Genomic DNA, 14,659 nt, shown 5'->3' on the forward strand with positions numbered 1-14,659 from the left:
GCTCATCTCTGTTTCAAAGCCAAAGACCCAGCACTGTCCAAAGACGTCTCCGTGGTCACGTGGCTGGCATGACTAAACGCCAAAGGCGCACAGAACACTATTACCTTCCCACCAAAGGTGGTCCCTATTTTTCTACTTATATTTTTTACCTGCTTTCGAACTGCAGAAGCTGGGACAAATAATGGGAGCTTCCCCCCACCCCTTATGCGGCACTAGGGATTCGAACCGCTGAACTGCCGACCTTTCAACCGACAAGCTCAGCATCTTAGCCACTGAGCCACTGCCTCCCTCTCCATTAACACGTTAGTAGTTTACTCGTCCATTTTTCATTTTTTAAATTTCTTGTTTCCCGTGACATTTTTATGACTTTTTAAGTCATAAAAGCCACTGAGGAAAGTGGAATATATTTCCTTAAATAAATAAATAATAAATGGCAGCAAAATGTCACTGAAGGGGATATGAATAGAATTGGAGGGCATGACTCTGCCATGGGGTGTCTGCTTCTTTTAATAAAACAAGCAGGTTAAGCATCTGGGAAGCATAGAGACCTGTTTTGTGGTTATTGTTACTTTTAAGTGATAAGCAAAAAATTATGCTACCAACATGTGACGATATTAATATATCCTTCCTGGAGAGATAGAAATGGTCTTCTTGCTCTATTTTTGGATTCCCAAGGGAATTTCAGTTGGCTACTTCAACTATCCACTCAGTCTTGCAGCAAAAAAACCCTCTATTTATTCCTCTCCCCATTTGTAAAATAAGGCCTCCTTCAAACTGATTTTGATGCCTTGTGTCTTCATGTAGATTTTGGGGCTACCCCACAGAGCCTGGCTAGGGAATTTTGGGAGTTTAAGTTCACCTACCAGTACCTTAAAGAATGCTAAGGTTGAGGAATACTATTCTAGATTTCTCTTTTAACTTTGCCATCTCACATACTATCCTGGATTTTCTAAGTGGCATTCTACCATAGCATGGATAACCACAGAGTATGGTAAAAAAAAATAATCAAACTGACTTTGATATGATAGTTTGATTAAAGATTTACTTGGTTTTTACACAATGCATGAATTGCAGAGATATGATATATGATATGATACGATGTCACAGTTACCATCTTTACCACACATTACAAATTCGTCTGCATATAATTATTAACTAGCTCTGGCCCGGCCTTATTTCCCATCTCCACAACAGGAAGATATAGCCACTTGTCTTTCATTTGGCTACTGCAGAAGAAACTGGATCCATATGTTAGTGAACATTCTTATGGCCTTAATTGTGACAATGCATAAAAAGGCAACGTTTTTCACCCACATCCAGGTGATTTTATGGACGCATATTGTTGGTCTGGCAATGTTAGAGGAATAAATGGCTGTATCTTCTCTCAGAATTTTCAACTTGACCATTGTAGAGTCATTTGGTCATTGCTGCTACCAGATGCACAATTGATGGCAGCTTATTTATCAGCTGTCTGGTCAACTAAGTGAAGTTTTCCCTCTATATTCCAATGGCCAGTTGTATATTTTAATAATAATAGCCTTTATTGCTATTGTACATCAAGTATACAATGAAATTGGTTTAGCCTCTACTGGTGCAAACCATAACAGAAAATACAAGACAACATGAATAGTACCATTAATCAATGGTTATGTGTTTGTGAGAGGAAAAAAAAACTTAGGTTAACCTACCTGGCTGGGTTGTTGTGAGGTAGAAATGGGGTTGCACTTCCGTGATTCATCGAGCATCCTTCGGGTAAATGTTTGTTTAAAAAATGATGCAAACATCGTATGACTTGCCACTACTTGTCTTTACCTTTTAGCAACATGAAACACCTGAACCCAGAGAGTTACAAAAGCCAGAGCGAAGCATCAGGGGATTCAGCTGGCAAAGACAGAAACCTGGGCTTATTTCTTAGCATAGTTTTGATTCTATCTGAAAGGAATGTTCTTTGGAATTACTACCTGCTTTACTTGTTTTAAAGAAATGTTTTTCAACCTTGGCAACTCTTAAGATGTGTAGACTTCAACTCCCAGAATTCCCAAAGCAACGCACCATCTGGGGAATTCTGGAATTTGAAGTCCACACATCTTAAAAGTTGCCAAGGTTGAAAAACATTATTTCAAAGGAATGGGATAAGAGGATACAACCAGTGTTGGGATTCAGCCAGTTTACACCACTACGGGAGAACCGGTTGTTAACTTTCTGAGCAGTTTGACAAATTGGTTGTTGGAAGAAATCATTAGGGCAGAGAACCAGTTATTAAATTACTTGAATCCCATCACTGGATACAACCCTTTCCCCCAGATAGGTACCCTTCAGATTTGCTTAAAATTGCAGCTTCTAGAATTCCTAGTTACATGCTATGAATTCTGGGGACTGTAGTGCTTGCACATCTGGAGGACATGAGAGAAAGGAAGCAGCAGAAATCTAGCTCATATGGATGCTATGGACTTGTAAGCAACCTGAACCAATTCACCAAGAAATCAATATAAACAACAGATTGCTTCATAATGTAATATTGCATTCTGTCAGAAACCCAAAGCAGGCTAGCTAAATAAGATTGGTGGGACTAAGATAATGATTGCTTCTGAAACAGGATCTGCTCACATTGTGTTCAGCCTTCTGACCACTACACCCTCTCTAGTCACTAAGTTGAATTACTAAATGGCACTGCATTGTGCAACATTTGAAGAGTTTCATGATTTTGGACTATGCTGTTTTATTGAATTCAGTGGCACCTGTTGCAAGATAATTATGAACCTTCATTCTTGAAAATCCTTTTAGGATGGCAGAAAAAAGCTAGACTAGGTATATGCATTGTGCTAGGTCCTGATCATAGTTATTTTTAAGTTATTGCATAAACAATTGGCTGGGTCACCCAATCTGATGTTCCTGGAATATGTAATAATATTTAATTTCACATATTAAGAATGGAGGGCAGGGATTGATGGCTCTTCTGCCATCAGCTTTGCTAATGTGATCCCATTTTTCAATTTGAATGTGTAGCAATGAAAAATTAAATTTTCAGGTAAAAAAACCATAAAGATAAGGATGGGAATAGGAGCAGGAAGCTGCTAAAAGGGGAGATACCCATGAAATACTTCACTAACATCCCCAAATAAAGCAAAAAACGAGAGCAACCATTTTCTTTTCTTTATTTCCCCTGAAGACTTTTTGTGCCATTCTTGCATGTCAGTAAGCTGAGTCCAGCCAATTAAATTTGACTTATAGACCACAAGCCACTTTATAAGAAGTGAACCCAGTGATTAAGGCACTTTGAGACTTAATGAAGCTATAGGCTTGATAACAGTATACCATCAGAGCTTCAGATTGCTTTTGTGCCTGTTTAATGCCAAAGCCTAAACTTAAATCTCAATACTTTTTTAAACCCTTAGACCTTTTTAAATGCAGGTGGAGAGGAAGCAGCTACAGATTCCAGGTAATCTGGAAACCTGGCTTTTGTTTACTGTCATTTAATTTGATTTTCATGGGGCTTTAATAGTTAAACTGAGACTTTTTAAATTACCATCTTACCTGAGATTTCAGTGTATGACTATTGCAACGTTTGGACATCTCTATCATACATATATCATTCCTTTTAATACAGATCTCTTGTAAGGAATGCCAAAAGGCTTGCAGCTAAGATATAGCAGCTAAAATGAAATTATCAGTAGTGACGTATTTATATGAATCCCCACTTTTATAAAAGAGCAAGTATGTTTATAAAGATCTAAGAAAACAATAATTGAGGATATTTAGTTAGTACAGAATGCCCAACTTCAGGACAAAATAAAAAATGGGATGGGGGAGAGATGGGATTAAGGATAAAATATACTGCTTTCAAGATTTCCAGGTTTTCTGGGATGTTATTTCTTCCTAAGCAGTGAAGGTCTACTGCAGTTTGTTGAAACTCTTCCTTGAACATTTATCATTTACCTGTTCACAAAATTATATTTCTTCATATTGTGGTTTGCTGGTCTTAATATATTTTACTTCCATAACTATAAAACACAAGCTTTGTGTTTTCTATGATACCAATTGTAATTTGCTCAATAAACTATGGCTAAAACAAACCATAATTTAGTATGGTTTGCAAAACAGATCATTGCTTTGGTGAGTTGTAGAACCAGTTGCACAAAATGTGGTTTTCTGAAAAAGAGATATCAGCACAGATTTCTCTTTGCATTTATTATTTTGATAGCTGTGATAGCTGCAAACAAGCACAAAACATCTAATAAGATTAGTATTCATTTTTTATTCTACATTTGGAACACTGGGGGGCAGTAAGGCATGGTGGTAAAGCATAAATGTATTGTTCAGAATTCATATCACAATTATGTGCAGCAACTGGTGTTACATAGCCACAGTCAAAGCAGCTTAAAATGATGCACTGCTTAAGGTCTTTGAAAAGATCACCAGAGAAAGTAAAACCAATATGTGAGATTTTTGTTCTTCCCCAATCATATTTGAACAGAGCAACTTAGACTGATATTATGTCTGGCAGTTCAGTCTATACCTGCATTCATGTTTTGAATAAATGTTATTACATTCTTTAGTAAATAAAACCGAGATAAAAGAGATAAAATAATCCAAGCAAACATTTTTTTTATATTTTACAATGTTCATGTTCTGAATATTTTAATGTATGTAAAATATAGCCAGGAACTGATCTTATTTACATTTTTTTCAAAAAGTACATTAGAACTGCAGAAAAACAATTACTCCCAACCTGCCTTCCATTGAGGACCTGTATACTGCACGAGTCAAAAAGAGGGCTGTGAAAATATTTACAGACCTCTTATGTCATCCTGGGCATAAACTGTTTCAACTCCTACCCTCAAAACAACGCTATAGAGCACTGCATACCAGAACAACTAGACACAAGAACAATTTTTTCCCAAACACCATCACTCTGCTAAACAAATAATTCCCTCAACACTGTCAAACTAGTTACTAAGTCTGCATTACTATTAATCTTCTCATTGTTCCTATCACTCATCTCCTCCCACTTATGACTGTAACCTTGTTGCTAGTATCCTTAAGATTTATATCGACTGTTTCCCTATGACTATCATTAAGTGTTGTACCTTATTATTCTTGACGAATGTATCTTTTCTTTCATGTACTCCGAGAGCGTACGCACCAAGACAAATTCCTTGTGTGTCCAATCACACTTGGCCAATAAAGAATTCTATTCTATTCTATTTGCAAACTTTTATACAGTGATGAAAAAAAATCATTTTGAATATTTTGAAATGACTTAATTGGTGACCATATTTCATTCCGATTCAAAAGGCTTGGTTTTAACCTACTCCCACCCATCCCTGGAGCATGCTAAATTCTATGAATGATGTAAGAATTTCTTTATAGGGGGTTATATTCAAAGAATAAGCCATTCCTTGTCTCTCATGACTTATGTTGGAAATGCTGCAGTCTAGGAAGAACAGTATCATATTTTTTTTCTCTCCACATTATAATTGACATCTACTATATGATAAAATATCTTTCCACCTGCAGATATATTTCTTTGTCTATAGAGTTGAGTGAATAGATCCTCTTGTGAATTCATAAGAGATTGCAAATTAACATAGGAATGAAGAATGAATTTTCACAATGGCAGTGTCAAAAGAATAAAGATTTACCCTCAAGAATAATTTATTCAGAAGTGTTTTAAAAATGAGATGAATAATGAAGTGACATCTAATATATCAACTACTTAGCCATTGCCAAAGAGGAAAGAGATATCTATACCATTTGCGGTTGCTATTGTTCACTATATTTGGTGGACAGTAACAAAGTCACTGTAGATCAGGGGTATCAAACTCAAGGCCTGGGGGCTGGATCCGGCCCGCGGAGTGCTTAGATCTGGCCCACAGGGCCGCCCTGGAAACAGCAAAGGACCAGCCCACAGTACCTCTGTCAGTGAAAATAGGCTCCTGAGTTCCGTTTTTGGCTGCGACGGCCTCCTGCAACCCTCTGCCAGGGAAAACAGATACTACTGTAGTATTTATGATTTGTTTTATTTTGGTTTCCTAGTTTGGACTACCTCAAAGGATTGACAATAATTTTGTAAAACTGAAAGCACTTCCTATCCCCTGCCTTTACTTTCCAGAGAACTATGGAGGGTTCCTTCTGAGAGTTTTTTCCATCCCCATCCCTTGTTTTGACTGTTGTATAGATTGCAACTCTTCCTCCTGTCCCTCAGAGTTATTCTCACAGCCCATTATACGTAGAAACACAATTATTTCCCAAGGTATTTGTAAGTTGTTAATTCCTCAGTTTGTTTTTGTACTATATCCATGTGGTGGTGGGTTTTTTTTGTTTTGTTTTGGTAGATTCAATAAATAAAATGAGATAAACTACTCCTTAGTAATAATTCCATGGCAAATCTGCTCAAGCAATATGGATGACTACTTGTATTTCCAGCCCAACTATAACAGTGAACCAGCCTGTCAGCGTTCTGAGTAACACACCCATTGAAAGCAGAACTCCAAGGCAGGTAGATTCCTCAAAGAACATGTTTATTGGATACATCATATTGGCACAGCTGGTGAAAACCAACTCTAAAAGTTCCAGCAGTTTTCACCTAATTAAAAGAGTAAAATTCCCCCCTCCCAGATGTCACCAGTCACATAGTCCAATGAATACAGCTGGCAGGCTCCTCTCATCCTTCACCAGCCACCTATTACGATGACCTTGGTTCCCACAGGAAAACTTTTTATTTTGACTGTTAGCTATCTACTTCCCCTCTCTTCCCCCCCCCCTCTCCTCAGGCTTCATGGCAACTATGAGGCAGCAAAAGATCACTTCAGCCAGATTCACTTCAGAGTTGACACAGTCCTTATTAAATCACATCACACCACACATTGACATGATATTTGTGCTTCGCTTAAGATATTCCAGCATTTCAATATTCAAAGAAGTTCCTCTTCATCCCCTTTGACTATACTGATCTGACCAGCAGGACCAACATCTCCCCATTTTGCGTCGCCTTCTCAAATGAGAATGAGGCATGAAAGAAACAGTTACGTTTTGAGAAGACTGCACACAGACACCCACAGGTTGAATAAGACAGCCTTGGAAGCTAGACTGATGTTTCCACCCATTAGTACCTTATTCAGATGAGCCCTCCTTTTCAAATAGGTTGAAACCACAACTTTCAAAACTTCTACCAGTGTCCAAAATCTGATTTAGAACGAAAGAACACAAGGAAAAAAGAATGCATCATAAAGAATGGTGACAGAAAATAAATCACAGAAGTATCCAAATGGGTTCACTTTTATTTGAGGATAAAAATTAAGGCTGACAGTACTTTTATCATTTACAGATTTTTTTTTTAACTGAGTGTTTTAGGAATAATTCCCTACACAATTGCCTTTGAAAACAGTTGACATGTCTTACTGAAGACCAGAGGGCAAACAAATCTAGCAAGGGCATCGGCATTCATAAGCTACATGTTACACATTTCCTCCTGGACCACAAGCCTGTTTTCTGCAGCTGGTTTTGATTACGGGAATCAATACTATGAAATACATTCAAGAATTGGAAGCCTGGCCATTTAAGTGTACTCCACATTCCGTTGCCAGCATAAACTGAATCTCAGTATGGGTTTAAGACAAAGGAATAATTTTCTGTATTATACTAGTCATGCACAAAGAGTCCCTTTTCTGTACAACACTGATGTCTTCATTTAAACAATTTACTTTTGCACCTTTATATCTGTTTATTTTTGTCTCTAGTATAATATTCCTTATAAATGTTTCCAAACTCCATTTTATTCATGTATCCAGCTTAAAAATAAATCCGCTGTTATCTTAACAGAACAAAACTTAATAAATTTACTAATCTAAAACCCATAGAATTTGACAATGTGTGCATATCTATAGTAAATGAATACGAAAACAAAAACATTTTAACTCCAACTGCAAACTTCATTATTTAAGTTAAAACTCTGACTCATCTGACTGTAACTAAACTACTTTTTCCCAGGCTATACCTTAATTATGGTAAATCTGAAATTTAAACCAGCTTAAAACAAACATTGAAAACAGCCAAAATGTTGCTGCCCAAGCCCCAAATATAAAGACACACAAATAGATCTGGACTTGAATAACTCCTTCAACTTGAATAACTAGGAAGCATTCCCTCAATCTTTTCTGAATTTCTATTCCCCACCCAAGACAGGGAATGAAATTGTTACTACTCAAAAGATGCTACAGATATGACATTTATTCAGAACATTTCCTAGAGAATAATTTGGATACAGATCATGGATTGTAGGTAGATTGGACATTATGAACGCTACTGCTACTCTTTGTACTGTCACTATAAGATCTCCATGAGAACAAACTTGAAGAAATAGTAAATAATTATGTGGCACACTAAACTAGCTGGTACAGCAGGGGAAGCCTGCAATTTAATCCAATGGAATAAATCAATAGGTCATTCTGAGTGCGTGGCCAACATCATTCTTTCAATACTACTTTCTTCTTCTGCATTGTTTTAGGCAAAATCTCATAGTTTGTATTGATTTGCAATGCACTGGAAGGTATCCAGGATGAGTCACAAAAGCTATGGCACGACGTGTAGAAGAGTCAACTCATAGTAACTTGGTATTTCCTCCGTTCTAGTTTCCCAAACAAAATACTAAAGAAAGAGTTTTATTTTGATTCAGGCTCAATACACTGGATGTAAACTATAGTCACCTTTTTAAGTTAGTGGTAACCTATTCATCGAATGGTGTTAATAAAACAACTCATTCATTCTCAAATTTACCAAGATGGTTCTAAATATAAATCATATAGAAATCAAGCTAATATTTAAACACAGCTTGGTAAAAGTTTTTGAAATGCAGCATTCCCCTGCTTTTATTAGGAAGTCTCATATAAAACAGAAAGCCAAAAGATTTGACTAAAGTAAAAGTACAAAAAAGAAAACAAGAGCATAATCCAGCAATTTTGATGGCTGCTGTGACAATTGTCACTTTGCTTTCCCCCAAGCAGTGAGTTTTCAATTTTTATAGATAATTCATGTTTCTCTTGTAGCCGATTAGCTGATTTAATGTATATTAAATATTGATAGTAACTACATAGTGTGGGAAGACATATGATTTAACATCCTTAAAAAGTTATTTGATTTGAAAATATTAAAAAGTGGGGAATGGGGATGGTGGGATGGGGTAGAATATAATTCTTATTTGGATATATTTCTTGAATACATCAACACTTATTGCCATGACCTTAAAATGCCAAATGATATGGAATAGGTACTACAATTTACAGAAAATAAATATACGTTAATCTACAATTCAACAATACTCACTACTCCATTTGGCAAAATATTTATTTATAATAAATCTGTTTCAAAAGCAGTTGGTCACTTTTTTTCATTTTACATTATTAATAGCTCTAACAATGGGGTCGGTGAATGTAAATAAATTGTCTCTTTTTACACAGTATACAAAAAAAAAGAGACATTGAAATGACATTTAACAGTAAATACACAAAAAACAGGAAGAGGCTGTAAGACAAAAAAGGCAAAGCAATATGATTCTGTCTGCACGTAGGCAATGCTGCCGTAAATTATTTACCCGTACATGTCCTCAGCCCCATTGAGCTGACTTCCCCCACCCTCATCAGCGCTCTTAATTTGCAGATTATGTTCCAGGAGAGAAAACAGTAATCACATAAGATGTAGCAGCCGCTCCAGTCACTCTTTTCACAGTACTGCATGTCAACACTGGGAATGGTTTCTGATATAATTTAAAACTGCATACAGTACTTTCAAAGGGGAGGGAAGTAATTACTCCCATTCAGTCGTTCCTGGGGGTTTCGAAGTCAAGTCATACATCACCCGGGAGATGCCAGGAATCTTCTTAATCTCGGTCACCATCTTCAACACAACCTATGTTTAAACAGCCAGCAAGAAAGAGACGTCAATGTACATAAATGACAGCATGTCCCCAATTGGAAGAAGGGATATGAAAGAGAAGAGGGAAACCAAATAGGATGGCCGATTAGTATGGAATCAATTAATTCAAATGTTCTGCCTCATCTTCCAGAACAGAATGGAAGGAGCCAAGCTGTCCATGTTTTTCCTTTTATTATGTATTGATCTGCAAAAGGGGAAATGATTTGCAGAGGAAAAACGGGCATCTAACTTTGGTCTTTCCTTCCTGTGAGATTTGTGTTTCATTCTTTGCAGATGGTAGCCGTGGCTAAAAGGGCCTTTGCACACCTTTGAGTTGTACATCAGTTGCATCCATTCCAGGACCAGGAGGCTCTGCTGACTGTAATTCATGCTCCATAACCTTCCATTTGGAATTATGCAATGGGGCTGCCTTTGAAGAGCCTTTGGAAGCTTCAGCTGGTATAGAATGCAGCTGCATGGGCTGTAAAAGGTCCTACTCAGCACAGATAACAACACTGCTTCAGGGCTGCACTTGTTACTAGAGTTTTTCTAGTAGCAATTCAAGGTCCTGGTTGACGCCTTTAAAATCCTTCATGGCTTGGGACCAAGCTACCTGAGGGACAGTCTTCTATCACTTGTCCCTACCCTTCTAATTTGGTCCAGTAGGATGAGCACATTCTGGGTCATATCAGCCAAGGAATGCCAGCTAGAGAAGATTAGAAGACATGTTTTCTCTGCCATTGGCCCTGACCTCTGGAACATTCACCCTCCAGAGATTAGGATGACCCAGATCCTGATGGCTTTTTGGAAGGCCTTGAAGACCTGGGTACATGCCTAGGCCTGGGGACTTTAATGTGTGAAGGTCCCATTTTCTGGTTATGGTGACACTGACGCATTATAATATATCTTGGCTGCTATTTGTATTTAATTTCTTTTTGTATTGTGTTTTAACTTATTTGTTTTATGATTGTTTCCTATCCAGAGCCACTAGTTTGAGATGTATGACTAAATACCCTTTGGAACAGGATATCCCCAGGGATACGAATGATCCCAGATCTCCATACTTTCCGTCGTGCACTGAAGACGTTTCTGTTTCACCAAGCTGGGCTGGCATAAATTTTCAAATTGTCTAAATTCTAAATTCTATGCTGAGGATCTTAACTGATGAGCCAAATTGGTTTAATTATTTTAAATTGTTTTTATTTCACATTATATGTATGTTATTCTGACTGTTCACCGCCCTGAGTCCTTCGGGAGAAGGGCGGTATAAAAATTAATTAATTAATTAATTAATTAATTAAATAAATAAATAAATAAATAAATCGAATGAATGAATGAATGAATGAATAAGTAAGTAAGTAAGTAAGTAAGTAAGTAAGTATTGGTATACATTTAAAAACAAATGACTAAACTACTTTCTATTCTAACAAAGAAATCAAAGGAAACTTTAATTTTCTAAATGGCATTTACCTCTTCTGGTATCTCATTGCCAGGAGTCGCTGCAATGCCAGTCATGAAATCACTTGTAATGAAAGTTCGAATAACCACTGATCTTTGACAGGATGGCTGTTTCTGCAGGGGATCTCGATCAAAATGTAATGGTGTTAAGATGATTGGCATCTGGCTGATTTTTCCAGAATAACCTTGAATAAAGGAACAAAAATCAAGAAAGTATGTATTGGCTAGAAGGCAGCACTTAGAAAATCCCAGATTTGTAGGCTAGCACTGGGAAATGACATACAATGAAATGCCTAGAAGTTAATGGCAAAAATTCTTCCTGTGAACACTCGTATTTATCTGTCTAGGAAGTTGCCAAGAGTTGGGTTTGATTGAAGCAAATATTGTATTTATATTGGCTTATAGAAAAAACATACTATTATGCGGAGATAATGGGGTCAACATGGAAAGGAAACTTAAGAAAGGACTAATGGAATAACTACTTTTTTTCTTTGCACAGAGATCATACAAAACAAATATCAACTTCTTTAATTTCATCTGTTTCAATACTCACAGCACTTTACAACAATAAAGGAGTTAGACTCTCTATTCTACTAAGTTTTCATAAAATATTTGCTGGCACAGATGTTGCAAATGCAAAGCATTACACAAAAGAAAGCTATCACACTAACCAGATTCCCTGAGAATATTATGAGCCTCAAAATCAGCCTGCCGCAATGTGCTGAGAACTCCCGTCGTCAAGAAAGTGGGAGTAACATCGGTGGGAGGTTCTTTGACTGGTGGCCCAAACACATAGACAACCCTAAGGAGAGGGAGAGAAAATCTATTAGACGAAGCGCTCTCTGTGTTTGCTGGAGGTAGGCAACCTTTTGGGGTGGGAGGTACCTTTAGATATTTCTCAGTATGTGTGAGATATAATCTCAAAATGCTATGGGAAATCTGCCTGTTCACAGATTTGTGAATCTTTGTGTGCCAAGGTTATTATTTTTTTTAAAGTCAAAGATTTCCCTTGTCCAGTCGTGTCTAGGGTGCTGCTCATCTTCATTTCCTAGCCAAGGGAGAGCCAGCGTTGTCCGAAGATGCTTCTGTGGTCATGTGGCCGGCATGATTATATGCCAAGGCACAGAAAATGCTATTACTTTCTCACCAAAATGGTGTTTATTTATCTACTTGCACTTGCATGCTTTGGAGATTGGAAGAAGCTGGGGCAAGAAAGGGATCACACCCAGTCATGTGGTGCTTGGATCTCAAACTGCTGATCTTCAGGTCAACAAGCCTAGCTTCTAAGCTAAGTCTTCTGGGACAAAGACACCTGCAAATAAATCTGATGGCCAGAAGTTGGTGATTTACTCTAAAGTATGCCAGACAGACAGACAGACAGACAGACAGACTGACAGACTGACTGACTGACTGACTGTGGGTGCTTGAACACATTTTAAATTAAAATACTTTTTACAAGTCACAGGGAACAGGGAACCTGCTAAGCAATGTGCTAAATAAAGTATCTAGGGAAATGGTGATGCCTGATGATATTATGTTGTCTAGCCCTATATTAATCAATAATGCACAGAATTGGCTAAATATATGTTTCTTTAAACAATTATCTAAAAGTTATGATATTTTTGATTAAGATTACATGTAGTTCCAAACCATTAATCATGCAAAGCTTATCTGCAGCTCCAGTAAATCAAAGAGATATGTTTTCAATAAAAGCCCATGTATTTTTGTATCTCATTTTGAAAATACAGACTTGCTTTTAGAAAGGAAATAATTTATGCTTCTTTCTTGTCTCTCTTTAAAGCTTCTGCTAAAAAAACAGCCATGCCTCCAATTCATAGGATTAGTCTTGCTTAGTTTTTTGCATACCAGAAGTGTTACATTTATAATGTTAAATACAAAAATAACACTCTTCGATTACTAACAATTACATGACCTGTACCTATAAAACATAAAATTACAATAATTCAATAAAGCACTAACAAGGCTGCATAATTCCCTTGTCAAATTAGCACAAAAAAGGTCTATGGATTGAGTCATAGAGTTATGTTATAAATCAGGAGCTAGGCTTTCAACTCTTCCTTTTATCAGTATTTTAAAAGGCATATAGGAAAAGTAAAGTATTTTTCTAGTGTTTTCCTCTGCTTCTTACACATAAATTTTTCCCCAGTGACACATAGTGAATTACTAACCAATAGCTAAATTACAAAGTAGTAAAGATCTATGTATTGATGGGCATATTACCGATTTATGTTGTGACACATCCGTGGTATGAGTCTGGCTAGGAACATAAGGGATTCCCAAGGTGCAGCACCTTTACTGGAGATTCCACATACATAGCTATAAGAACGACCATCGCCCTATGAAGCAACAACACAAGAACACAACATTTAAGAATTTGAAACTGTGTGTACTGGAATCAATAACTCACATCAAAGAAGTGCTTGGATAATGCTATAGATACGCTCACATAAGCCTATCCCTAGATAAGCTGTCTCTTGAATTTTTATCCAAAATACCATGAAAAATGCACTACCTACAATCAAGCCAGCCCTCAAAATCTTCATATTTTTTTTAATGTTCACACATTGTTGTGCACATTTCTTATAGTAGTTTGATTAAAACTTCAAGAGTTGGCTTATCTGGAGATGGGTCTATACGTGACTATATATAGGATACATAGGTCCTTTAAAAAAGTATTACCTTACATACTCGTGGATAAGCCCATCCCCAGATAAATCAAGCCCAATTTTGGGGGTGTATTTTGGTACCTTAAAATCTCAGCTTATCTGCGAGTAGATATGGTAGTTACCTGTTGGATATGCAGCTCAGCCACTTTTTACAGCCAAGTTCACACTCTTGAAATGTGAAGGCAAACACTTGAACAATGGTACATCATTTCTTGATTTTCAGTAGAAAATTATTTAATTGATTTCAAGTGTGAAGCCTCTAATAGAATTAATGCACCTACAAAACACATTTTAAAAGCCCTCAAACCTGGAAAAAAGAGGAAAAAGCAGGTCAAAAATTCTAATTACCCCTTCTTAGGCAACATCTTAGTGCCACAGCCTTATTGGGCATGGTTGTTGACAACTAAAGAAATAACTGTAAGATGTTGTCCTAAGCTGCAAAAATATTCCTTGCTTCTAGAGACAGATGCATTACTTTCAGCTGCAGTAAGAAAAGCAATGTATTACACTAGATGGGAGAATTTCTGTAATTCAATCATGTTGGCTAGAAAGTCTGAAGTTAGAAGTTCTCACACATATGGAAGGCAGTAGGCTGGAAAAGTCTG

The 14,659-nt window shown here is 37.0% G+C and overlaps 1 protein-coding gene across 2 annotated transcripts in view; it reads right to left on the minus strand.

Moving 5' to 3' along the window:
* Nucleotides 1-7,262: 7,262 nt before the first annotated feature.
* The window catches only part of GMPS (guanine monophosphate synthase), a 47,734-nt gene continuing 40,337 nt past the window's right edge, over nucleotides 7,263-14,659 (minus strand). The window contains exons 13-16 of one of the 2 annotated variants that reach the window (XM_070945257.1): nucleotides 13,609-13,724; nucleotides 12,039-12,169; nucleotides 11,380-11,552; nucleotides 7,263-9,903 (exon numbers count right to left, since the gene is read on the minus strand). In XM_070945257.1, coding sequence (XP_070801358.1) covers nucleotides 9,802-9,903; nucleotides 11,380-11,552; nucleotides 12,039-12,169; nucleotides 13,609-13,724 — 522 coding nt within the window. In that variant the 3' untranslated portion in view covers nucleotides 7,263-9,801. Of the gene's footprint in view, nucleotides 9,904-11,379; nucleotides 11,553-12,038; nucleotides 12,170-13,608; nucleotides 13,725-14,189; nucleotides 14,362-14,659 lie in introns of those variants that run through there. The other variant, XM_070945258.1, reaches the window with a different exon arrangement.

The sequence above is a fragment of the Pituophis catenifer genome, unplaced genomic scaffold (genome assembly GCF_029215685.1).
Source record: "Pituophis catenifer annectens isolate HBS135680 unplaced genomic scaffold, rPitCat1.0.hap2 SCAF_6, whole genome shotgun sequence".
Taxonomy (NCBI): domain Eukaryota; kingdom Metazoa; phylum Chordata; class Lepidosauria; order Squamata; family Colubridae; genus Pituophis; species Pituophis catenifer.